This window comes from Rhineura floridana, chromosome 3 (assembly GCF_030035675.1).
Source record: "Rhineura floridana isolate rRhiFlo1 chromosome 3, rRhiFlo1.hap2, whole genome shotgun sequence".
NCBI lineage: Eukaryota > Metazoa > Chordata > Lepidosauria > Squamata > Rhineuridae > Rhineura > Rhineura floridana.
Window position 1 is genome coordinate 40,147,106 of NC_084482.1, and position 27,120 is coordinate 40,174,225.

The window sequence follows — 27,120 nt, forward strand, 5'->3', positions numbered from 1 at the left end:
TTGACAAAAGCTGTATTTTTAATTGAGTGCTCCACTACTAACATGGCCTTACATTTCTCCTTTACAATCAGAGGGGCTAGAAACCTCTTTTAAAAACAGAAGCGAAGTTCTATGTTGGGTTCTGGAATTTTGACTTGACTGGTATGAAGCAAGTTATACTCAAAGCTGATCTGTTACAAAATGAGGGTGTATGGGATTTCTTGCACAGCAGAACCATGAACTACAGTCACCTCAGCATGACAGTTCATTTTCACAAAAGCTGTTACCTAGGCTCTCCTACCCTGAACATGCCCTCCCCAAACCCTTTGCAGCACGTTCAACAGAATACTATAAAAACAAAAGGTTTACACAGAATGGCTATATCTCAGAGAAGCTGATCCCAGTCACCCATTAGAAACAGCTCAAGAAATCTTGCAGGGGAAACCCTGGAGACTTCATGTCCTTCTAAAGATTCAGTCTCTTCATTCCACCAGAACAGGTACCAGCCCAATTGTCGACTAGCCAGAGGGAGAATGGGTTCAATCTCCTTGCAAGAAACAAAGCTCAATACTGCTCAGTTCTGCGGACAGCTAAAGTTCTCATGCCACCCCCCTCAGTTACAAATGGTGCAATCACTGCTTTGTCACCAGGATTTTGCAGTTAGCTCTTCCAAAAAGAAGCAGTTCCTAACTCGCAGCAGTACCAATATTCTGACTGCTTCAGTATTTGTTGATACCAAAGATGCGGACACCATGCAGCTGGGGCAGCTTTGGCAAGAGGACACTCAGCAAGGAGGTAGTGTTGATGATGAAGTGCACGGGGTCATATTTGGTATAGAAGCTGGTCAAGATGTAGCTAATGGGAAAAAAACATATTGTGTTAGCTACACAGGCATATAAAAATTGTAACTTTTTTCACAGTGAGCCTTCCTGAATCTGACACTTCTCCAAATAAGAAATAAAACCAGAACAATGTTTTTTTGGCAGTCTTCATACTTTCAGAAACAAATTCCTTCTAAAAAGTATTCTTATTTACTCCTTATATTGCAGGAAAACCACCTCCTACACAGTAATGAACATCGGTTGGAAGGTGAGTGTTACCATTCCTCCTGAGCCCAATCAGGCCACATAGGGCTGTTCTTTTCACCTCAGACCAAAAGGTCCATCTAATCTAGCATCCTATTTTTATCAGTGTCCAGTAAGATGCCTCTAGAAAGCCGACATGAGGAGGTTGAAAGACACTCCCACTAAGTCTATACCAAACATGCATACCTGGTTTTAGCAGCCCTGCAACTGCTTTCCTTTCGATACGAGTGCCACAAACTTTTTCTATTCTTGCCACTGTTCTGTAGAATGCCTTTCCCTCTCCCGTGTTTGAAGCAGCAACCATCAATCGCTTCAGACAGCTTATAAAGACTTATCTTTCTGCCCTAGCTTTCCCGGAGCAAGAGACCCTCGTTTTGTGAGTCTGAATTGATGTTATATTTGTTTTACATACTTTTATACTGCGCTTTTATTGGTTTTAGGTTGTACCTTGTTTGAATTATATGGTTTTCATATGATACACCATTGAGAGAATTTTAAAGTATTAAGCTGTTTATAGATGTTTTTAAATAAAAGAAATAAGATAGGGGTGAGTAACTTGTCGTCTTCCAGTTGTTGAATTCCAATTTCCATCACGCCCAGCCAATGAGGGCCACAGTTTCTCCAACCATTTGAAGAGAACTATCACATTTGTTTCAACTAATGCAACTAACATTGCGGGAAAATAACAGAAAGCTAACCTTATCATGAACTGTCCTTCAGGTCAGCGGAGAGTAGAGCATATAGGAAAGGTTAAGTCCTCCGGGAGGCAGAGGCAAAATACTTTTTACAAAAACTTAATGGCCAGCTAGAATGGTAGGTTACCTTCCTTTACCTTCCAGTTGCTGACAAAGCCTAACCAGCAGAAATGGCTGGCAGCACTAGCTTGCATAATTTGTACAACTTTTCAACTACAGGATAGAAACAAAAGATCAGAACACACAGGAAAGAAGGTTGTTATGGGAGAAGCTCTCTGGTCTTGAGGGTTATTGTTTTACTTGTATGCTCCTAAACTGGGTTGCAGTATTTTAAGTGTATATCTGATTGGTTTTAACATCTTAATCGTTTAATCCTGTTTTAATGCTGATTCTATATGTTTATATGTTTTATATTTTTATAGGTTCTTAATGATAAGTACTTGTTTTTATCTGGACGCCGCCTTCAGTTCCAGTTTGGAAAAAGGGGGGGTATAAATAAAGATAATAATACTATATGCTCCACTCTCTGCTGATCAGAAAGGCACTTCACAGTAAGACCTACTTTCCATTCTTGGTCAGCACAGGAGTGAAGCACACAGGAAAGGGATGTAACAAAGCAGTAACCACTCCATTCTAGGATGGGATGAGAACCCAAGTCACCACTCTTTGTAGTACCTATCTGCCAAAGACTACCTCTGTGGATGCATATTTGTCTACCTTGTAGTCTTTGATGAACGTGGATGGATGAGGCCAGTTGGCAGCCTTGCAAATCTCAAGGGAAACACTTGTGAAGAGCTGCTGACCAGGCATTCCCTAACCGACATGCTGATGGTAGACCTGGAAACCTTGAGTCTCTTGCTTGAAAGACATGAAGAGGCATTCTGACTTTCTGGAAGGCTGGGAGCAGTCTACATATACCCTGAGGACCCCCTCTCACCTCTAGCTTGTGCCATTTCTTCTCCCTGTGATGAATTGGGTTGGGGCAGAAGCTGAGGAGGGCGATGTCCTGATCTTTGTGGAAGGCAGAGTTAACCATCAGGAAATAACCTCCAGTAGAAAGCTGGATCAAGACAGAGCATGACTTTGTCCTGGTGGAACATGCACAGTTTGCCCCCGACTGAGAACCCTCAGTTCTCCCACTTGCCTGGTGGATGTGACTAGGAATACCGTAAGAACATTAGAAGAGCCTGCTGGATCAGGCCAGTGGCCCATCTAGTCCAGCATCCTGTTCTCACAGTGGCCAACCAGGTGCCTGGGGGAAGCCCGCAAGCAGGACCCGAGTGCAAGAACACTCTCCCCTCCTGAGGCTTCCGGCAACTGGTTTTCAGAAGCATGCTGCCTCTGACTAGGGTGGCAGAGCACAGCCATCATGGCTAGTAGCCATTGATAGCCCTGTCCTCCATGAATTTGTCTAATCTTCTTTTAAAGCCATCCAAGCTGGTGGCCATTACCGCGTCTTGTGGGAGCAAATTCCATAGTTTAACTATGTGCTGAGTAAAGAAGTACTTCCTTTTGTCTGTCCTCAATCTTCCAACTTTCAGCTTCTTTGAAAGTCCACGAGTTCTAGTATTATGAGAGGGAGAAAAACTTTTCTCTACCCACTTTCTCAATGCCATGCATAATTTTATACACTTCTATCATGTCTCCTCTGACCCGCCTTTTCTCTAAACTAAAAAGCCCCAAATGCTGCAACCTTTCCTCATAGGGGAGTCGCTCCATCCCCTTGATCATTCTGGTTGCCCTCTTCTGAACCTTTTCCAACTCTATAATATCCTTTTTGAGATGCGGCGACCAGAACTGTACACAGTATTCCAAATGCGGCCACACCATAGATTTATACAACGGCATTATGATATCGGCTGTTTTATTTTCAATACCTTTCCTAATTATCCCTAGCATGGAATTTGCCTTTTTCACAGCTGCCGCACACTGGGTCAACATTTTCATCGTGCTGTCCACTACAACCCCGAGGTCTCTCTCCTGGTCGGTCACCGCCAGTTCAGACCGCATGAGCATATATGTGAAATTAAGATTTTTTTGCTCCAATATGCATAATTTTACACTTGTTTATATTGAATTTCATTTGCCATTTTTCCGCCCATTCACTCAGTTTGGAGAGGTCTTTTTGGAGCTCTTCACAATCCCTTTTTGTTTTAACAATCCTGAACAATTTAGTATCGTCAGCAAACTTGGCCACTTGACTGCTCACTCCTAATTCTAGGTCATTAATGAACAAGTTGAAAAGTACAGGTCCCAGTACTGATCCTTGAGGGACTCCACTTTCTACAGCCTTCCATTGGGAGAACTCTCCGTTTATTCCTACTCTCTGCTTTCTGCTTCTTAACCAATTCCTTATCCACAAGAGGACCTCTTCTCTTATTCCATGACTGCTAAGCTTCCTCAGAAGTCTTTGGTGAGGTACCTTGTCAAACACTTTTTGAAAGTCTAAGTACACTATGTCCACTGGATCACCTCTATCTATATGCTTGTTGACACTCTCAAAGAATTCTAATAGGTTACTGAGACAGGACTTTCCCTTGCAGAAGCCATGCCGGCTCTGCTTCAGCAAGGCTTGTTCTTCTATGTGCTTAGTTAATCTAGCTTTAATAATATTTTCTACCAGTTTTCCAGGGACAGAAGTTAAGCTAACTGGCCTGTAATTTCTGGGATCCCCCCTGGATCCCTTTTTGAAGATTGGCATTACATTTGCCACTTTCCAGTCCTCAGGCACGGAGGACCCGAGGGACAAGTTACATATTTTAGTTAGCAGATCAGCAATTTCACATTTGAGTTCTTTAAGAACTCTTGGGTGGATGCCATCTGGGCCCGGTGATTTGTCAGTTTTCACATTTTCTTTAAGCCTAGAACTTCCTCTCTCGTTACCACTATTTGTCTCAGTTCCTCAGAATCCCTTCCTGCAAATGTTAGTTCAGGTTCAGGGATCTGCCCTATATCTTCCACTGTGAAGACAGATGCAAAAAATTCATTTAGCTTCTCTGCAATCTCCTTATCGTTCTTTAGTACACTTTTGATTCCCTTATCATCCAAGGGTCCAATCACCTCCCTAGATGGTCTCCTGCTTTGAATGTATTTATAGATTTTTTTGTTGTTGGTTTTTATATTCTTAGCAATGTGCTCCTCAAATTCTTTTTTAGCATCCCTTATTGTCTTCTTGCATTTCTTTTGCCAGAGTTTGTGTTCCTTTTTATTTTCTTCATTCGGACAAGACTTCCATTTTCTGAAGGAAGACTTTTTGCCTCTAAGAGCTCCCTTCACTTTGCTCATTAACCCTGCTGGCATCTTCTTGGCCCTGGTGGTACCTTTTCTGATCTGCGGTATGCACTCCAGTTGAGCTTCTAATAGAGTGTTTTTAAACAACTTCCAGCATTTTCAAGTGATGTGACCCTCTGGACTTTGTTTTTCAGCTTTCTTTTCACCAATCCCTTCATTTTTGTGAAGTTTCCTCTTTTGAAGTAAAATGTGACCATGTTGGATTTTCTTGGCAATTGGCCATTTTACATGTATGTTTAATTTAATAGCACTATGGTCACTGCTCCCAATCGGTTCGACAACACTTACATCTCGCACCAGGTCCCGGTCCCCACTGAGGATTAAGTCCAGGGTTGCCGTCCCTCTGGTCGGTTCCATGACCAACTGGTCTAGGGCATAATCCTTTAGAATATCTAGACATTTTGCTTCTTTGTCATGACTGGAACACATATGCGGCCAGTCTATGTCCGGGTAGTTGAAGTCACCCATTATTACCACATTTCCTAGTTTGGATGCTTCCTCAATTTCATATCTCATCTCAAAGTCTCCCTGAGCATTTTGATCAGGGGGACAATAGATCGTTCGCAGTATTAAATCACTCCTGGGGCATGGTATCACCACCCACAACGATTCTGTGGAGGAGTCCACCTCTTTTGGGGTTTTGAGCTTGGGGTACCGTCTTGAGAGTGAGGCACTAGTTTGAAAGAAGTAGGGCAGGAAACCTGAGCAGAAAGGGAAGGGGTGGGAGGATGTACAGAAGCCTTTGGGGCCAAGGGGCTGACAGAGCATCTGCCTCCAGGGCCTTGGAACATCAACATTGGGATATAAATGTTTTCAGTTGGTTGTTCAGAAAAATAGAAGAGAGCCCATTTCTGGGTGATTGAGAGGAACACCTTCTTGTAAAGTTCCCATTCTTCCTAGTGAATAGTCTCCCTACTCAGGTAGTTGGCCTGTATGTTCAAGGTCTCCTTCACATGAATGGTTGAAATGAACAGGAGGTGTAGCTCCGCCCAACTGAACAGGAGATTGCTTTCCTCCTGGAAAGAACCTGATTCGGTTCCCAACCCCCCAGCAGATTGATGTGGACCTTAACTGTAACATTGTCCATTCTGATCAGGATGTGAAAATGTTCAATGAGGGGAAGGATCTCTGAATGCTAAGTGGATAGCCCTGAACTCCAGCCAGTTTATGAGCTTACTCAGTTTTGCTTCCCTCCACTTCCCCTGGGTGAAAAGAAACTGACAAGTTGTCCCCCAACCCCTGAAGGTGGCATTGGTGGGGATGACCATAGCTGAGGACAAGTACTTTCAGCAAATAAGCTTCCTGCCTCTATCACTGGAGGGAATCCCTGACCTTCTTGGGTACACTGATGGGCCAATTCTGCCATTGAACTATCTGCTTCTATAGTAGCAAGAGGAACCACTACCACACCCTAGGATGGAACTGGGTCCAGGGTACAAGATCGATAAGAGGCAATCATGGATCTCTGAAGTTTGGCTTGAACCATTAGGGGAATCGGGGGGGGGGAGACAAGGAGGGAAGAGACCTGGGTCTAGAGTTTGGTGACTTGTTCCTGGGACAGGAAGATCTAGCTTAGAGTGTCTAGAACTACCCCATATCCTGTACCTGCTGGGCAGGTTCCTGGTGGCTCTTGGACCCATTGGTGACAAAACCAGAGTCCTCCATGCACTGCAGGGTGATCTCCCTATCCTTCTTGGCCTCAGTGCTCGAACCAGGTCATCAAGGCAGGGCTAGAGGTGTATTCCCTGGGTGCACAGGTGAGCCACTACTGTCACCATAAACTTGGTGAACACCCAGGGGGAGGGAGGGGAGGCTAAAACAGAACGAATGGCATGGCCCTGTTCCTGGGTGGCTTGTTGCCATGGCCAAGTGGAGGAAATGGCAGTAGCAAGCCCATATGGGGTTGTGGAAATATGATTCCATTAGTTCTTGGACTCCAAGCCCCTTGGTTGAATGGCTTCTGCAATGGATCCGAGGGTTTCCATTTTAAACTTCTTGAGATGGACGAATGTGTTCAAAAATTTCAGGTCCAAAATATTGGGAAAATCACTGCTGCATTTCGGAACTGTGAAGAACACAGAAGATCCTAGAGAAGCACTGATCTTCTGGAACAGGTTCTATAGTCCTTATGTTGAGAAGATAGGTAATGGCATCCAGAGTCCTCTGAAGCCTTTCCAGGTTCTGTGTGGGAGGTGCAGCCAGCCACTTGTGTCTTGGAATTGTCATAAATTCAAAGGAGTAGCCTAATTTGATGGTGTCTAGGATCCACCAATTTAATGTGGAGGTTGCCCAAGCAGCCGCATGAGGAGCCAGGTGTCATGCTTGGCATTGAACTTGGGGTGGTGGGACTGCTTGTTGAAGTGGTCCGAAGAGCCAGAGTGGTTCTGTTGGTGGGAGGAGCTCCAGGAGGTATTCCAGGAGCCCTGAAACTGGTGCATGGTTCTGCAGGTGGAAGGGTACCACATGAGCCAAAGGACTGTGACCTCTTCTTACATGTCTTTGTTTTCTCTTCCTTTAGGACAGAGGGTAATACTTTCTTTTCTTTGACTTCCACCAGGTACTGTTCCCGAGGTTTTCTGAACAACTTACCGCCTGAGAAGGGAAGCACAGACAGACTGGCCTTGGAGTAATGATCCACCCCCACCCCCCAATTGTTTGAGCCACAAATTATGTTTGGCTGTGAGGACATAACCTAAAGAACAAGCAGAATACAGCGATGTAGCCGTAGAGGAGTCTGCTAAGAATTCTGCAGTCTTGGTTAGCTTGTCTCTCTCCAAGATGTTTGGCTTCAGGAGGACCTTCTGAGATGAGTGATTGCCCACTTAACTGCAGCCCTGGCCATGAAGGAATTGGCTGAGTTTGCCCTCAAAGCCAGAGCTGAGGACTAGTGGGTGTGATGGAGGGCAGCATCGCTATGCCTGTCTCCCTGCTCACTTAGCACATCACCCCCTTCCTTGGGAATAGCAGTTCCCTGCCCCCCCCAGGACAAAAACCACTTTTTCAATGGATGGCATCTTAAGGCCATCCGTGATAGTATTAGGTAGAGTGTAAAGCAAGTGAGGAGCTTTGGGTTCAGTTTGATGTTCCCATTCTTCCGTGAGGATGTCTTTAAAAAAAACTTAGGGAAGGGAAGAACTACATGGTGAGTCCCAGCTCTGGGGAACACATTGAAAGAGCCCCAATCTGCCGCCTCCTGATCCTCAGAGTGGGTGCTAATCTCCTCTAGCTGAAGAGAGGCTCTGGCCTTGCATGCCATTATGGAATAGAAGTCTATCTGGTAAAAGTGCTTGAGGGTGGTCATCACAGAACGCTTTCCCTTTTCCGTCTCTGACTCTGAAGAGTCAGATGTAGAAAAGTCCCCCTCTCCTGATCTTGAATAGGAGCCAAAAGGCAAAAGGTCTGAGCTACTGGGAAGCAACCACCCTACTGTAAGGGAGAGGTGTCATTTGGTCCACTTCTACTCCTTGCAATTGATGCTATCCTTAAACCAGGATAGTAGACCTTTCTGCTTGTTTTTCCCCTTCTCCCCTTCATCTAGTAGCTACCTGGCCAGGGGGAGTGGGAAGGATTGAGATGGAGGAGGAGATCGGGATCGATGATGCCTGAATCATTTGTGCTTATACAAGCATGACCAGAGTTTAGCTGGAGAGGATGATGCCCTGTGTGCCAACTCCCTATTAAGCCAGGACATAATAAGAGAAGGGAAGTCTGCAGGCTTGCTCTGCTTTCAGGCTTCCCCTGCCTTTTGGAGAGGCATGGGCATCTTCTTACCCTCCCGCAATTAGGTGGACAGTATCTGAGAAACTGAAACTACTTCAGGAGAATCCAAAATAGTGCCCGCAAGAGACACCAGCATTGCTAGTGGGTTTCCTGCATTATGCTTGCTCAAATCCCTCCCCCCCACCTGAGAGACATTTGGGACAGAGGATGATCCCTTAGGTGGAAACTTATCTCAGGCAACTTAAGAGTCCCTCCCTGTGAAAGAATACCATCCCTTTAGAAGTGCCTCCCTTTCAAATGAAGCCTGGTACCTGTCAAAGGAGTGCCAACGTTGAAGAGAATGCTGTGTCAGAGGGTAAGGAGCTATCTCTGCAGCCCCAAATGGACTCCAAACAACCTTCCCGGGAGCTAACAGTAAGGTACACAGGAGGGGCTTGGGAATGATCCTGGCTGCCTCCATGTAAGAGTGTCTCCAAGTGCTGCTGAAAATTGTGTCTTCCTTCTCCTTCCCCCCCCTTTCTACCTAGTTGCTGATGGGTGAGAGAAGAGAAAAAAGGAAACGATGAAGGAAAAATCCAAACTCACTGTAAAAAAAACAGTATGCAAAGCAAAAAGTGACCCCTGCACTCCAGAGTGGAGATGCAGGAGTAAGTGCTGACTCTACTATCTTGCTGGAAGCAGAATCAAGACCAGAAGTTCAAGGAAGGTCACCTCACTTCTGGCTAGCCACTAAAGCTTTCTTAGAAAGTGTTTTGACTGTCTCCCAAAGGAGTTAACCCTCTCCTGTATGCTCCACTCTTCCACTGACTGAGAAGTAACAATTTGCAAGGATCTCTCAGGATCTATGGACTATGAAAGAAGAGGATAACTGAATTTTATACCTATCAGATTGTCCCTTAGAATGTGGCCAAGATGGTCCTTGTCAAAGTGTAAAATGTACTTCCCTGCCAAACTCTTAAGTTTTTTGTTCTCATTCATTGTTAGGGGCTCACTGGCATCACTGGACCAAACAACTAAAGAAGTAAAGTTGAAGCATGATAAGGAACAAACAGGCAGTTTCAGATATAAGGACGTGATGAGACATAGCCAATGACCTCTGAACATCAATTGTTTAAGTTTGCTAGCTTTTGGCAAACTAATCAGGGGTGCTTAACTAAAAAGCAGAATGAAGCAATTCCTGGCACTTACAGGACAATAGGTGAGATGCTCAGGAATTTGCGAGAGGAGGTCCACTGTGTACCATAGTCAATCTGCTCCCAGTGTGTGAGGAGGCGATCCTTGCCCTGGTCCGGTGTTTCAAAGGGCGTTCCTTTCACTGTGTGCAGGAGCCAATACATTGCCTGAGGGGAGGTGGGGGGAAGGAAGAAGTGAAGAAGGATCACAGCCTTGCTTCCCTTCTTTTGTTAGGATAGAAGGAAAGAGGACATCAAGGGAGTAGTAAAAGCTTCTTACGTACTAAGACTAAAAGGGAGAGGAATTATTTGAGAGTTCAGCACAGAATGATAACAAATTTTAGCCAGAGATTTCATACTCCAAGATCTGTGATGACAGGCAAGGCTTCTGTTTGGGTAAAATCAGAAAGAACACACACCCTTAATATTAATGCAACCTAGGCAGTGGGGGTAGAAACCCCTTTTCAGCTCAAGGACCACATTTCCTTCTAGGAAACCTTCTGGGGGGTCCATACCAACAGTGGGCAGGGACAGAAGCAAAAGTGGGAGGAGCAATGGATATAATTTTCATCTTTGTACAGTAAGCTAGTTTCTACACACACTCATATTCTTCTCTGTATTCTACCCAGAGAAACAAGGGGCACTATTAGAGTTCAAGGACACAATCCTGCCAGGCAAAAACACTCAAGGGGGCTACCAAGCGGAGCCACTGACAGTTTGGGGCTGGGGAGGGGGTGTACCTGAAGAGAGCCCCAATAGCAAGATAGAGGTCTGGATGGCTGAAGACCTGAGGTTCCCCACTCCTGCTCTAGAGAATGCCCTAAAGGCCTAGGTACAAAAAATGGAACTGGGATCCATGAGCTGATCAGCCCGTAATAGGAGTTTTGACCTACCAGGTTATGGATGATGTTGGTCAAGGTCCACACCACAGGAACGCTAAAGAAGGGGATGCTGAGAAGGATGATGTGGAGGACAGCCACCAAGATGCTATAAGCCAGCCAAATACCTCTGCTGTTCATTACTCGGGTGTTGGGATTCACCTCACTATGGGCCACCCCAACATTCATGCTGAAGAGGAAAAAAAGATATATTGGATTCAAATATATACGCACCAGGAAATGGACTAGTTTACACAAACACAGGTTCAGTTCTCTATGCAAGCTCAATACCTTCCTTTGGCATCCAAATTCACCCTTTGTAGACTTCCGCAGCTGATACATAACCCTTGTCTCTGAACATGAGCCATCCTCACTCAGAACCTCCTGAAGTTTAGTCTCAGACAATGGAACCACAGCAAAGTACTCTCTCACCTTAGTGCAAAAACTGCTTAGATAACCATGCCTTCCAAACCTAATTTCCTTTCAAAAACTTGGGGTGTGGGGTGGGTTTACAAATATGAAAGAATCCTACCTGGGAACAATTCCACTTACCTTTCATATTCCTCTCTTCCTACAGTTAGTCAACAGCTAGGACTCCTAGTCAAAAGAGTATTGGGTTGACATATGCACCAATAAAATGTCACTTGAATCAGGGACTGCTCACTAGACTGCGAGGGATTCAGAGACAAAGGCAACTGTTCCCCATGTCTTACTAACTGTTATTTGTCTAATGATTCAAAATGCAGAGGCTCTTGCACCTCAAAGGATGAGTGATCTGGAACTATGTGCCAGAGTAGCTACTGACAGGGAGAATAAGGTAGACAGCTGGAACACCCATTTTCTCAGCTCTTCAGCAAAGAAGAGTCAGGTGCTATGATGAGAGCGAAGGTTCTGCAGCAATGGTTATTATTTCCACATTGAGGCCACAGCCAAGATTCTGAATGTAACAGAGTTCTACAACTAATAGACAAACTCCATCATGAATAGCATTTACCGCACAAGCAGCTTATTAGACTGTACTCCTCACTTATGCTATACAGTGGTTTGGATTCTGTGGCATGATCTACTTAAAAGCTTCCTTGGTGGATATAGATAGTTATGGCAGGACACCACATGTGATTAATCTACAAGATCATGTTCCCAGCTATTAAAAGGTACGACACTACCTTCTAAAATACATGGAGAACATCCCAGAGTAGACATTTGCCTCTTACTGTGAATCTTGATTGCTCACCTACAAAACCTTTCCGTTTCCCCATCCTCAGTTGGTACCCATGGGCTTTATCATGAAACAAAAACAGTTAACCAGTTGTCCTTTGATCTCTTCAAAGTCTATGACAGGAGTAAAAACTATAATTAGATTTTGACAGTGCCTACTCAAGAAAGGAGACTATTCAAGGCCTTGTAGCTCAATGGATTTATGCTGTAAGCAGCTATTCCCAACCATTTCAGGCCTCTGGGCACATGTTAAAACTGGCAAAACTGTTGTTTCATACACGACAACCTAGTTTATTAGCTACAATAGAATGCTTCTTCCAAGCCTAATTTTAGTGAGGGGAGCTAGGGAAGGCCTCTGCAGGCTCATCTGTGCCCATAGGAGCTACATTGGCAACCACTGTGTGAAACAGTAGGATATTCCTATATTCCTATTTTCTGGTCCTTCCATTTCAGCCAACCAAAGGAAGCACCTAGTTCAATGGTAAGCACTTACTGTGGATGGCAAGAAAGTTCTAGGTTCTGTCCCTGGCACCTCCAGGAAGGTCCCCTATCTGAAACCTTGACTGCTGTTATCAGTCAAAGTAAAATCAATAATATTAAGTTACATGACCCAGTGCTCGGGCAGCTTCCCACGAAGTCCTTGATCGTGACCAATTGTAATATACTACCTTTGAACATTGCTCTTAAAATACTTGGAAGAAACAAATCACCAGAAACAGATGGCATACTAATAGAGTTGCTACAAGTTACTGAGACTGAACCTGTCCAAACTTTGACAACAATTGGTCAAGTAATATGGAAAACTAAACAATGGCCCACAGACTGGAAGCGTTCAATATATAACCCAATTCCAAAGAACGGGGATTCCAGGGAATGCAGTAATTATCAAACTATTGCCTTAATATCCCATGCAAAGTAATGCTCAAGATTCTATAACAAAGGCTCTTACCATATATGGAGAGACAAATGCCAGAAGTCCAAGATGGATTTAGAAAAGGAAGAGGTACCAGAGATCGTACCGCAAACATACGTTGGATAATGGAACAGACCAATAAACTTCAGAAGAAAATCACCCTGTACTTTATAGATTACTGCAAAGCCTTTGATTGTGTAGATCATGAAAAACTATAGAATGCTTTAAGAGAAATTGGGGTGCCACAGCATCTGATTGTCCTGATGCGCAATGTATACCCTGGACAAGAGGCTACCATAAGGACAGAATATGGAGAAACAGACTGGTTCCCAATTGGAAAGGGTGTGCCACAGGGGTGTATTTTATCACCCTATTTGTTTAATCTATATGCAGAACACATCATACGGAAAGTGGAATTGGACCAAAATGAAGGTGTGAAAATTGGAGGGAGAAATATGAATAATTTAAGATATGCAGACGATACCATACTACTAGCAGAAACCAGTAATGATTTGAAATGAATGCTGATGAAAGTTAAAGAGGAAAGCACAAAAGCAAGACTACAGCTCAACATCAAGAAGACTAACGTAATGACAACAGAAGATTTATATAACTTTAAAGTTGACAACGAGGACATTGAACTTGTCAAGGATCATCAATGCCTTGGCACAGTCATTAACCAAAATGGAGACAATAGTCAAGAAATCAGAAGAAGGCTAGGACTGGGGAGGACAGCTATGAGAGAACTAGAAAAGGTCCTCAAATGCAAAGATGTATCACTGAACACTAAAGTCAGGATCATTCAGACCATGGTATTCCCAATCCCTATGTATGCATGTGAAAGCTGGACAGTGAAAAAAGCAGATAAAACAACTCGTTTGAAATGTGCTGTTGGAGGAGAGCTTTGCACATCCCATAGACTCCAAAAAAGACAAATAGTTGGGTGTTGGAACAAACTAAACCAGAATCATTGCTAGAAGCTAAATGATGAAACTCAGGTTATCATACTTTGGACACATAATGAGAAGACCTGACTCACTAGAAAAGATAATGCTGGGAAAAACAGACAGGAGCAGAAAAAGAGGAAGGCCAAACAAGAGATGGATTGATTCCATAAAGGAAGCCACAGCACAGACCTGAACTTACAAGATCTGAACAGGGTGGCTCATGACAGATGCTATTAGATGTCGCCGATTCATTGGGTCGCCATAAGATGTAATCGATTTGAAGATACATAACAACAACAACACCTTTGAACATGTGATTTGGTTGTAAGGAGATAGACCATGTCTCTGCCATACTATTATATAAGTTGCACTCCCATCGCTACCCATGACATCCGGGGTGCAACGCAGGCTCCCTCTTTCCCACCTAACTTTCCACCTTCCCGTGCAAACCTCAGCGTCCCACCTCTTCCCTCCCCTCTCACCTAGGCAGCCACCCTCAGCCCTAGACCTAGACCTACGCGGGTGGTTCGGGGGCAGCGTCTTCTTTCTACGGCGAGAACAAAAGGCCCGGCGGCGACAGCTTCTTCCACATGCAGCAGCACCGCAAGAAATATGCAGGAAACAATCCGTCACGTCCGCCTTAAATCAGCCAATAGGTGAATCGTCCAGCCGCCTTCCTCCCTCCCCATTGGTAATCCTCGATTGCACCTCTTTACCTCTTTCCCGATAAAAGTAGCCAATGAGACAGGGGGATGTTGGAAGGTACAAAGTTCAAGTGAAAGTCTGGTCAGGATTGGGTGGAAGACGGAGCTGGCAGGCACGGTTCGCTACCGGCGGCGGAGGGGAGTGTTTAAGGGAGGCGAAGATAAGATGGCGGCGGAAACAGTAGAACTGCACAAGTTAAAGGTACTGAGGCCAGTCTGAGGGGGTGGAACGGGTCTCTCATAGTCTGAGGGGAACAGGGACTGGCTCCTTCCTCCCGCTGTAGCCTGGCGGCGGAAACACCTTTACCTGAAGAAAGGAGCTGCTTTCCTCTTTGTGCGGGTTTGCGCCGTCAGACCAAGCGAGGCGTCGTTTTCAAGCTTGGGCGGGAAAGAGGCGCCGCGCTTCCCTTTGAGTTGACTTGCCTTGCCCTCTCTCGACCTGTCCTTGAAATACGGGTATTATCCCCCTTTTCTCTCACCACCTCAAATTTCTCTGTTGGTTGGTAATTACCGTGTATCCTTACTTCATCTGCGTCTGCTTACTCGGAAGTAAAACCCACTGACTTCGAGGGAGCTTGGCCCCTAAATGTAAATGTACTGCCTTCAAGTCGATTCCAACTTATGGCGACCCTATGAATAGGGTTTTCATGGTAAGCAGTATTCAGAGAGGGTTTACCATTGCCTTCCTCTGAGGCTGAGAGGCAGTGACTGGCCCAAGGTCACCCAGTGAGCTTCATGGGTAGTAACTGTATATTGGTCTGCAGCCTTGCAATTTCGGGCTTTTAATTATTATTAACTTATTTTAAAGATTTTAAAAAACCACCACCACCCTTTGGCTTTAATTATCCCCAAGGCAGCTTATAGGAAACTTTAACAATTCAATGCAAAGCAATCATCTCTCTTTTTAGTGGCGCAGGATGTGGTGTTAACCCAAACTTCCCTAATCTGGTGCCCTCCATATCTTGTTTGAACTTCAGCTCCCATCAGCTCTGATCATTGACTATGTTGGCTAGGGCTGATGGGAGTTGAAGCCCAGCAACATTTGAAGGGCGCCAGGTGGGGGAAGACTGTGTTATCATAATCTGGACCAACAGAACCAATTTTCTTTCCAAATCATAATTTAGAAGCCTGTTTCTGGAATGATTGCTAATTGCTACTAACCCATCTAGATACTGAGGAAATGTGAGTGGCATGTCTTGCATCCTTGTTACTCACTGTGAGGCATGAGCTGCTCTAGGAATAAACAAACCTGTGCCCATTTATCAAGGAATAATTACCATTGAACATAGTAGGATTTGCTTCTAAGCAAACATTGATGGATCCAGCTATACAGTCCTGACCTGTTTTCCTCTCAATTTGCATTCTGACTTTTCTGTCATTGCCCTTAGTTCCGGGCAGCCTGTATTCCAGTCTGTTTTCCAAACTTCCTGCCATGAAATGCTTTAGTAAAGTTATGGAGCTTAAATCTGGGAACCCAGGAACTTCATAATATGGAATAAATGTTTAGTATTATTAATTATTTAACACATGTTTACCTCACACCAGCAAGAAAGGGTCCCAGAATGGCTTATATAAAATCAGTAAAACCAAGACAGTTCTTTGGAGAAGCGATTCATTTATCCTAAACCCTGATGAGTCACTTAGTAGATCACTCCTTTGTTTTTATCTTGTGGCTGGCCTAATCTTTGAGTCTTCAGAATGGATATACCCAATAGTGAGGATGATATTGGGATAACTTTTTAATTAAGTGTTTAAAATTATTGTAACCCGCTGTGGGACCTTTGGGTGAAGAGCTGATGATGATGATGATGATGATGATGATATGGTGGCTTTTTACAATAAAAAAACCCACTGGATAGTGTTGCCATATTCTTCCCCAGAGATGGTCCCTATATTTATATATACTCCAGAGGTGCTGGGAGAAGATGCAGCATGAAGGGACTGATAAAGAGAGAAGGCAGGATATGTAGCAGCTACAACTTTTTTTCATTTTACTAGTGTCACAATCAAATGTACTTGGGAGCAAAAGAAAATTCAATACTCCCTCACACCGTTGCTGCAATTAAATAACACACAACAAAGAAGTAGATGTTATAAAATGTAAGAAATAAATAGATTTGATCACTTTTAACAAACATTTGCTTTGCACCACACATCTCTCTCTGTCTGTATAAAGGTAAAAGCATATATTCATACTTCATTCATAGTAATTTCAAAAGTTTGACTGTTAATGTCCCCATCCTCACATTTGCAACTGCATGTAATGTCATTGTGGGAGAGCATTTCAAGTTATAGCCACTGCTAGGGGCATGGGCAAGCCTGTCTACTCTGTTGTAGTTGTTAGGGTCCCTAACTTTGTGTCTCCCATAAGCATATTTTGAATTTTGAGGAAGTGTTGAGAGTGCCATTCCAAATGGTTGCCATGTGGATGCATAACCATTCACAAAACACCCACTGCACAGAAGAAGACCTTCTCTCATGGCTGCTCTTTTTCGTGATCTCCATTTCTGCCTATGAACAGGCACAGCCACTTTTCCCTTTGTCTCTTCCTCTTTCTTCCCTTTGGTGTCTGCTGACATCTGTTGAAAACACCTCTGGAGTCTCTTCTCCAATCAGCATGATAAGGAGATCTTAGTAAACAATGTGGGCAGCTAGCAAGGAGGAACTGAGGCTGCTTTCCCATGTTTATATACTTGATCAATCATGGAGGGAAGCTGCAAACCTGGTGGGCACCTTGGTAGGCCTTTGTGGGTGTCATGACACTCCTGGGCATTGCGCTGGGGAAGCCAGCAGTAGCATGTTAGATGGAAGGAGAGCACACAATGGAGGAGGATGTAATAATTGATTCAAACTACAAATTTAGAGGAGATCTAGTGGAAGAGCATAGAGTTGTGATGGTTGTCACTTGCACAAACATTGAGCAGTTGCAAGCAGGGCTGTGGAGTCGGTACGCCAAACCTTCGACTCCAACTCCTCTATTTTTCTACTGTCTGACTCCACCCAAAATTGCTTCTAACTCCACAGCCCTGGAAAGGGCTGTAAATGTCTTTTTAAATTGGAAGCTCTCATAGGAGCATTTTTATCACTGCCTGAATATGTGCTGGTCTTGGCATCACAGCACTTGTCTTCATCGGTCCTGTGTTATACACTGACACACAAAATGTTTTCCATCTTGAGTTATGGTGAAATGCTCAACTACAGCTGACTTCATGGGAAGCTTCTTTAACATTTTGAATTTATATTTTTTTAAATTGTCAATCAAAATTTATTTTGAAGTCGGAGTCGGTACATTTCTTCCAACTGCACCCAAAATTGCTTACGACTCCGACTCCACAGCCCTGGTTGCAAGGGAAGTGGGTATTTTGTTGGGGGCGGAGGTATCATTTTCCCAGGAACAAAATATTTCTAGGTGCATTTTGAGAGAAGACTTCCTTGAGGGAAGACACAGCTACAAGCATTTCTAGCTGTTTATACTCTTTGGGCTGGTTCAGAGATAACATTAACAATTTCTTAAAATGTGACTAAAGAGATCAGAAGTAGGCCATGGTATTTGCATGCTCACTCCTTCTCCAGCACAAATTTCCCCTATCTTCCCCCGCCAGCATGAATTATGGTTGTAAACCATCACTAAGCAGTTATAAATCTTAATTAAAAGTGAATCTTGGTTTAACATTTACCATGATTTAAGATTAGTGCTGGCATTAAAAGGCTGAGGGAATTCTTGCCAGAAACTGGGGGAGCTAGGTGGAGGGAGTACTGTATATTCTCCTGTGGCCTGCCACTCCCAGTTGTTTAACCATCACTTATATCTGCATGGCATTAAAATTTAAGGGAACGTGAAACATTGCTGCCTTCCTAGAAATACGTAGTTTCTGAACATGTTCTCTGAAGGTTATAGTTGCCACCTTTTTTTCTTGCTCTTGGAACAGCAGCCTGACGCAGAAATTTAGCAAATGAAGCTTTTCATGAAGATGGAGATGAAGTGAAAGAAAAGTATTACCAGCTAAATTTCTGCTTGTTAGGCACTGTTAAAAGCACAAGAATCCTGCAATGAAAGAATTGTAGTTATACTGCTGTGTACATATTTTGTAAATTTGAAAATGTAAACTGCTGCGATTTGCTATAAGAAAGGTGGAGTCAATAATTCTTTTATTGGATTGTGCCAGTTGGTTTTATGACCATAGTCCTAAAGGATTGGACCAAATGTAATAAACAGATAGTGCATCAAATGTGTTAATGGAGAACTCTTGAAAATCAAATAGGACTTGCACTTACATTGCAGAACTATCATTCCTACCATAGAAGAGAGCCATTCTACAGTCTCCAGGACAGTAAATGATTTGATTTTTTTCCACTAGTCAACTTTATTAACTATTCTGAGAAGAACTTCCAGTTTTGGTCTTGTTTTGCTGCAGACTCCTGCAAACTCTCTTTCAAATATCATAAAACTGAGTGATATAAAAATCCGAGAAGACCCTATGTTCTCCATTTCACAACAAGGCCTTTCACATAATATCCAGTCATTACCTTTATTGCTTTTTTGGGGTACATTTCCCCTTCCTAATCTGTAGGAAACTACACTTTATTGAGGCAAAGTTTATTTTACTTTACAGCTTGCTGAACTGAAGCAAGAATGTTTAGCCCGAGGCCTGGAGGCAAAAGGAAACAAGCAGGATCTCATCAACAGACTCCAGACCTATCTTGAGCAGCATGGTATGTTCCTGTAGTACTTTCTTGCTACATTCTGGCAATGACCTTCTAACAAGATTGAATGGAGTCCAGCAGAGACTACTTTAAGCATTTAAACAAATGTGTTCCTTTGCAGATGCTCCTAGCAAAGAGAAATTTCCTGGTTTTGGTCTTGCTGTTCTAGGGCCATAGTCAAAGTTTCCCTGTTGGATCTCAGTTTATTAAATGTTCTTGATATAAAGTTCCAAAATGAATAAACAAGACACTGGCTACTTTCTAATGTCATGCTAAGCCATTATTTAGTGTTATGTGATCAGGCCTTGGCAAGCCTCTAGCTCAGGTGCTCCACTCTTCACCTCTGGCACAGCAAAGAGGAGGAGTTGGAAGCTTTTGCTTCCATTTTTCATTAATTGCATTTTAGTGTTTTGCCCAAACTCTTAAGCTATAGCTAATGTTAGCTATTGCTCGTTATACAGACCAACTTTATAACCAATAGTTTGAAGTTAGCTTGTTTTGAACAAACCATAGTTGACATTAACCACAGTCTGCCAATCCAGATGACGCAATGAGTTGCAATTAAGCAAAAACAGAAGCAAAAGCTTCTAAATTCTTCCTCCCAGCTGTTCAAGGCTGGGGGGGGGATGTGCAAACCCAAGGCTCGTTTAGGCTCATTCACATCATGCTAAACTGATTTAGTTATGATTTAGTGTGGGGAACCTTCAACCCTCCAGATATTGCTGAACTGATGGGATGTTGGAGCTCAGCAAAATCTGAAGGGCTAAAGGTCCCCCACACCTGGTTTAACGTGATGACTGAACACAGTCATTTTAACAAGGATGAGGTTGACTTTGCAAGGAAGATTCAGTTCTTGTTCTGCATGTTTTTTGTGGAGGATGAGCTATTTATTTACTGTATGTATACGGGTGCTGAAAACAGGCCTTGCTTCCCCCATTGTCTTTCTATTTTCCATGTTTAGAACTAGGATAATAGCCTTTCACACACAGCTGCATTATGAGATTAAGACTGCAATCTTAAGCATACTTACACTGAAGTCATATTGCACTCCATGGGATTTGCTTTCAAGTAACCAATAATAGGATTGGGCTGCAGATGTGTTAAAGAGTTTGAAATACTAACTACATTTGGGCTGCATAATTTGAGTCTGTTGGCATATATACAGAAGTGAGCGTACTTTTTTTATGCTTGCCAATAAAGAAGCGTAATCCTTAATAAGACTGAACTACAGTTTGCACTGGAGTCAGGGTCAGCACAAGCAAGGGGGATCCAATGCCCAAGAAGCAATGCAATTAAAAAAAGGAGCAACAACACAGATTGCAGTGAGTTCCCCACAGATTCTAGCAATAGTAGACCTTCCCTGCCATTTTAATACCCTAGAAATGTTGATATGGCACTGGCTTTTGCAGTTTTGTATCATCTGCCCTCAGCAGTGGCACCTCCGGTTATAATGGATCTAGACAACACTCCTGGCAAAAGTGGCATAATACTTGCTATGGCAACACTGCAATGCCTGCATCTTTTCTCTTTTCTGACAGTTGTGCCATGAACTGTGCTGAATCCAACAATATCCTTCAGTTATTTGTCACTGACAGGCACAAGGAAAAACCCCACAAGCCTTCCCATTCCAGGCTCTCACGATATCAGCAGTGGTCAGGAGAATTGTTGCTAGAGCGGCAAGTTAAAATCCCCCACCCCAAGTACATGGTCACAGGCTGTATTTTTCAGTACAAGATACAACTAACATGGAGAGATATCTACACTATTGAAGACACTTTTTGAACAGAAATCTTTTGGAACATGAGGATGAGGTGCCATGTCTACAAAGGAAGCAACTGCTGACATGAGGTTCTGTAACATGGTGCTCAAGAACATTGCACTGAAAGCAGAAAATAGGGGGTTTGAATCCTACTCCAGGCTGACACTGACATCCACTCTTGTCCAAAGTACATCACAGCTGCTATAGGCCACAGAAGTCTACCCACTAATTTAATACCCAGTATCATTTCAAAAAGTAGAAAGGCAGGAGAAAAGCCAGCCAGGCAACAGACAATTAGAACTCGTGTCACTTTTTCTGGATAATCAGAGGCATCTTTTAGAGGCAACAAGTCTTTCTTCAGAAAATGGCAGTCACCAAAATGAGAACAAAAAAGTAACACAAACTTGCACATATTACACACACAAAAATGCATGTAAGTAATGGATGCAAGAAAAGAATGTGAGGAGCATATTACTAAGAATATAAAGACCAATCATTAAGAACTTTAAATAAATAAAAAACAGGAAACTAGCTAGGAAGGCAATTAGATCATTAGACGACAAGGGAGTAAAATGTGTATTAAAGAACAATTAAGAGGTTGCAGAAAAGCGGGTGAATTATTTTCAGATGTCTGCTGTAGAAGATGTAGGACGGATAAGCATGCCTGATCTGACTTTTTCAGGGAGAGAGTACGAGGAACTGAGGCAAATAGTGGTGACTTGGTGAAGTCCTAGGCCTTTGAGACAAATTAAAAATTAACAAATCATTGGGTCTGGATGGTATCCACCTAAGAGTCCTCAAAGAACTCAAATGTGAAATTACTGTTCTTCTAACAAAAATATATAAAATGTCCCTAAGATCACCCTTTATACCAGAGTACTGGAAAGTATCCAAAGTAATAAGTTTTTTAAAAAGGAATCTGGCAGGATTCAATAAATTTCAGTATAAATGCAAATGTCTGTTCTGATACATTGGTGGGAACCGTTATAAAAGATAAAATTGCTAAGTGTATAGGAGAAAAGGTCTTGCTGAATCACTATTGCTTCTGCGTAGGTAAGTCCTGTCTTACTATCCTTTAAGAAATATTTGTGTTAATAAACGTGGATAGGGTTGATCTCATAGATACTGTATACCTGGACTTTCAAAAAGCTTTAACAAGATCCCTCACCAAAGGCTTCTTGCATCACAGTCCTAAACTTGTCTACTACTATTGAATTCCTGGGGCTTATTCCCACTTAAGTGGAGCTAGGATTGCAGCCTTAGTAAGCTTAGCCATCATAGGACAAGAGGACAGGTCCACTTATGGATCAGTAACTGATTAAAGAACAGGAAGCAGAGCATAGAAATAAAGACAATTCTTACAACGGAGGAATATAAGAAGTAGGTTATCCCAAGGATCTGTACTAGGACTGGTGCATTTTAATTTGCTCATAAATGACGTTGAGTTAGGGGTAAGCCATGAGGAAGCCTGGTTTGCTGCTCATTTGTTGCACCATATTATTCAAGATGGTAAAAACAAAAGGTGATTATTCAAAAAGATTGTTCCATTTATTACACCAATGGGTAATAAATGGCAAATGCAGTGCACTGTAAGAGTAAAATGGTACACATTGGGGCAAAAAATCCTAACTCATGGGTTCTGAGCTGGCAATGACTGACTGACTAGGAAGGGGATCTTGTGGTCATAGTGAATAGCCCAATGTAAACATCAACCCAGTGTGCAGCAGCTGTGAAAAAGGCAAATTAGAACAGGGATCAAAAATAGAAATGTCTTTATACAAATCAGTTGTGTGACCACACTTGGAGTACTGTATACAGTTCTGCTCCCAACATCTCAAAAAGGATATTGTGGCTCGAAGAGAAGCAGAAGACAACAAAAAGGGTGCAGGTATAACTCCCCTGTGTGGAAAAGTTATAATGTTCAGGGCTTTTTCCTTTAGAAAAATTATAAGTAAGAGGAGACATGACAGAGGAGTAGAGAACCATGCATGGTGTAGAAATAGAAATCTATCAGTTCATAACATGCCCTGTGTCCTGCCTACCTCCCTTTTCTCCAGTCTCTCAGGCCCATGATGCCTCTGGTCCTATTGCATAGCACAGGTAGAATCACTGACAGGGTCTATAGCTCAGTGGTACAATGTGTTGCACTAGACCAAGGTCCTAGGTTCAATATCTACTTTTTCTTGTAACAGAACACATGGCTGTGGTAGTAGGGGCTATATCCTATCAGAGTAGCCAACAGCAGGTATAATTGATTTATTCTTCACTCAATAAGGTTGTGATGGATCGTTGTTCCCACCACCCATCTTTATTTTGTTCCACCCACCTCCATTCCTGCCACCCATGTCTTTATGCCTCTCGTCATATTTATTTATGAATTTAAAATATTTCTTAATGACCTTTCATCAAAATATTCCAGCGTGGTATACAAAAGTATGACTAAAACTAATTTGCACAACATGTAAACTAACAAATGAACATAGCAAAATACAAGAAGACAAAATACAAAAATTAAAACAGCACAATTTCAAAAACCATCTGAAATTTAAAATCCCCGAGCAATGTTTTGTCTTCACCTGATGCCAAAAAGTTTATAATATTGTGCCAGATGTGGCTGCTTAACGAGACCATTCAAAAGTTGAGACATCCCTATATAAGGCCCTATACTTTGTGGAAGCACAATGAAGCTCTACTAAAGTAGGTATTTGGAGCAGGGCCTCTCCAGATGGTCTTAAGTCACAGGCAGGCTGGTATGGGAGGAAATGCTCCTTCAGGTATTTAGGTCCGAAGCCATCTAGGGCTCTAAAGTTAAGCACAAGCACCCTCAATTAAGCTTAGATATGAAGAGCCAGCCAGTGTAGATCTTTCAGAAAGATATGATGTTAACAACTCTCTTGTACGGATCAAAATTCTAGAAGCCCAAGTTCTACGCTAACCAAAGCTTCCAGGTTGTCTTTAAGGTCAGCCCCACATATAACACATTACAGTAATCTAGCTGGAAAGTTACCAGAGCAAGGATCATCATGGCTAGGCTAACCCTGTCCAGGAATGGTTGCAGGTGGCAAACCAGCCAAAGCTGGTAAAATATACTCTGAGCCACTGTGATCATCTGAGCCACAAGTGACAATGCTAGATCAAGGAGTACTCTAAGCTGTATACCTGCTCTTTCAAGGGGAGTGCAACACCATCCAGAGCACGAAGATAACCAGTTTCTGTTGTGTTTGCCATTCATTTTCTGATGCCTCCCTTCACAGCAGCATGTTTTCCCTATTGCTGTGCAATGTTAGATGTATCCCACGTAAGCAGTTTCCATGGAGCGTCAGTCTGCCTCTCCTCGTGCAGGAGGTGGGAGACTCCCAAACTAGAAGGGAGGCAGAGAACTGGGTACAGATGAGTACAGCCACTACCACTTTTTCCCTCTTGCCTTGCAACCTAAATCACAGATTAATGTACAATATGTTCCTTCAGTGAGAATCACTTGTAAGTGGACTTTCTTAGTGTTGCAGCATGATTGATAGCTACAGAATGGCGTAGTGTGCGAGAGATGTGGTGTTATCCTGGTGCCCAATCTTGTTGCTTTATCTTCACTCTACAGGTGACTGTGCAAAGAGCATTAGTTCTTGAAACCATGATACAATAAGCATACCTGGCCTATACTACCAATTTTCATTTATTGGAGACAGTCTTGCCCTTGGTGTCTGGTTGGGGTAAGAGCTCCAGATATTTGCTAATGCATAACTCTACATCAAGAGAGCCAGTGTGGCGTAGTGGTTAGAGTGTTGGACTACGACTTGGGAGACCAGGGTTCGGATCCCCACACAGCCAGGAAGCTCACTGGGTGACCTTGGGCCAGTCACTGCCTCTCAGCCTCAGAGGAAGACAATTGTAAACCACCTCTTAATACCACTTACCATGAAAACCCTATTCGTAGAGTCGTCATAAGTCGGGATCAACTTGAAGGCAGTCCATTTCCATTTCAACTCTGCACCAGATCTATTTACCCAATTCCAGCATAAGTACATGCGTAGATTTGAACATTAGTTGGCCCTGATGAAAACAAAGCCATTTCCCCTCAACGAGTACAAATTCCACTGGAACATTAATCAACATTTGCTTCTATCTGTAATAATAGGGATTCCCCACCTCTATTTGCATATGGAACTACATCAGCCTCCTGTTGTTTTGCTCCCCAAATCTGCACTTACTACTCTGTGTTAGAAAACTTACATCTTCATGCCTTTAACATGTCTACTTCGGATTGAAAATCCCTCCTCCTCTGTCATCAGGCTGATCTTAATTCACTTTTGAATTGGGTATCCCATCCTTTCAGCAACCCAAGTCTTTAAGTGTTTCTCCTTGTCACAACACACAGCTTCCCTTCTGTAAGGGATGGGAGTCCCATCCAAGTCAGAATGTAGCCATCTGCTTGGTCATCCTCCCCATGCAACTCTTCCTGCCACCAAGTGAAAGAGTTTTTTTCCCTACAAGGCTGCTTTTCATCAGTCTGCCTGAAATCCTATTTGTGTCTCCTCAAGAACATCTCAAGGTAGCATTGAACTTAGCGTTTGGCATGGGGTGGTAAATTAACAGAGGTCACAAGTTTTATGAAACAGTTTACTAAAAAGATAAAAAGGTAATTCTTAGGAAAAAGGCTTAAACATAAGAAAAGTTACGTGCACAGAAAAGCAGTCCTCTCAACTAACCAAAAGTATAGCCAAATAAACTTAGTTAAATCCAATCCAGCTATCCCTATCTAATCATTGTCCTGACTGGCATACGTTCTTTTGTCTCCTGAGATGATGCCTTGATTTGCTCTTCCTTCCCTTTGGTTTACTAATATACCCTCTGGCTGTGTAACTTGCAATCAACAAATTCAAGGAAGTTGAGGATCCTAATTCCCAGCTACAGACAGCCTTCATGCTGTTCACCCCATCTTCAGTGAATCTAAAGGTAAAGGTGTCCCCGCACTTGTAGTGCAAGTCTTTTCCGACTTAGGGTGACATCTTGCGACGTTTTACTAGGCAGACCATATATATGGGGTAGGATTGCCAGTTCCTTCCCCGGCCTTTCTTTACCCCCCAGCATATGCCGGGTACTCATTTTACCGACCACGGATGGATGGCTGAGTGGACCTCAACCCCTTTTACCGGAGATTCGACTTCCTCCTTCCGTTGGAATCGAACTCCGGCGGTGAGCAGAGCTTTCGGCTGTGTTACCGCTGCTTACCACTCTGCAACATGGAGGATCTTTCAATGAATCTACCAATCTACCAACTTCCAATTTGAGCCATGGGCAGGGCAGGTTTGATAAATTAACCCCATAATCCCCAAACAAACTGACATACAAGATTTATATTTTTATATAATAAAGAACAGTCCAATTCCTTCACACTCCCCTAGGAACCAGATTATTCAATCTGTCCAGACACCCAGGAATCCAGGTTGCTGCCAGATATCTGGGATACTCCAACCTCAGCTTGTTCCCTTCTTTGCTTCTTCAACCTTGTTGCCTTGCCTCTTTTCTGTTTTCTTCAGGTTGGTCAGAAACCTAAGAGGACACAAAGCCATGTGTTCTCCCTTGAAGAAACTTTTCTACTTTGAACCATACTAGGAGGGTTCTAAGGAATTCAGCTTGCTTGTTTGGAAACTGCACCTTGTGGGGCTTAAGATGGACCTACTAAGGTTTTGCCTGCCTTTCATTCCCCACCCCTTTTTCCTGGATGTTTATAGCTAGAGAGAGACATCTTGCTGTCCAGGACTTCAAGATCAGTAGTAGTTGTTGTTGTTATGTGCCTTCAAGTCAATTACGACTTATGGCGACCCTATGAATCAGCGACCTCCTCAGATCTTGTAAGTTCAGGTCTGTGGCTTCCTTTATGGAATCTATCCATCTCTTGTTTGGCCTTCCTCTTTTTCTACTCCCTGTTGTTTTCCCCAGCATTATTGTCTTTTCTAGTGAATCATGTCTTCTCATTATGTGTCCAAAGTATGATAACCTCAGTTTCATCATTTCAGCTTCTAGTGACAGTTCTGGTTTAATTTGTTCTAACATCCAA

The 27,120-nt window shown here is 43.1% G+C and overlaps 2 protein-coding genes across 6 annotated transcripts in view; one reads left to right on the forward strand and one right to left on the reverse strand.

Annotated features, from left to right (window-relative positions):
* On the reverse strand, positions 1-14,560 carry ORMDL2 (ORMDL sphingolipid biosynthesis regulator 2). Of its 4 annotated transcripts, none has more exons than XM_061615452.1 (5): positions 14,417-14,560; positions 12,055-12,152; positions 10,836-11,010; positions 9,959-10,110; positions 1-834 (listed from the first exon to the last, which is right to left on the reverse strand). In XM_061615452.1, the coding sequence occupies exons 3-5, from the start codon at positions 11,007-11,009 to the stop codon at positions 699-701; spliced, it is 462 nt and encodes a 153-aa protein (XP_061471436.1). In that variant the 5' UTR covers position 11,010; positions 12,055-12,152; positions 14,417-14,560; the 3' UTR covers positions 1-698. The 4 variants fall into 4 exon arrangements, with proteins under 4 accessions (XP_061471436.1, XP_061471438.1, XP_061471437.1 ...); XM_061615454.1 differs by having other exon boundaries at positions 14,381-14,560; XM_061615453.1 differs by lacking the exon at positions 12,055-12,152 and having other exon boundaries at positions 14,381-14,560.
* Positions 14,561-14,624: 64 nt separating this feature from the next.
* Positions 14,625-27,120, forward strand: part of SARNP (SAP domain containing ribonucleoprotein) — a 78,208-nt gene continuing 65,712 nt past the window's right edge. The window contains exons 1-2 of one of the 2 annotated variants that reach the window (XM_061615448.1): positions 14,625-14,804; positions 19,216-19,315. In XM_061615448.1, the coding sequence (XP_061471432.1) occupies positions 14,769-14,804; positions 19,216-19,315 (136 nt within the window). In that variant the 5' untranslated portion in view covers positions 14,625-14,768. The remainder of the gene's footprint in view (positions 14,805-19,215; positions 19,316-27,120) is intronic. The other variant, XM_061615449.1, reaches the window with a different exon arrangement.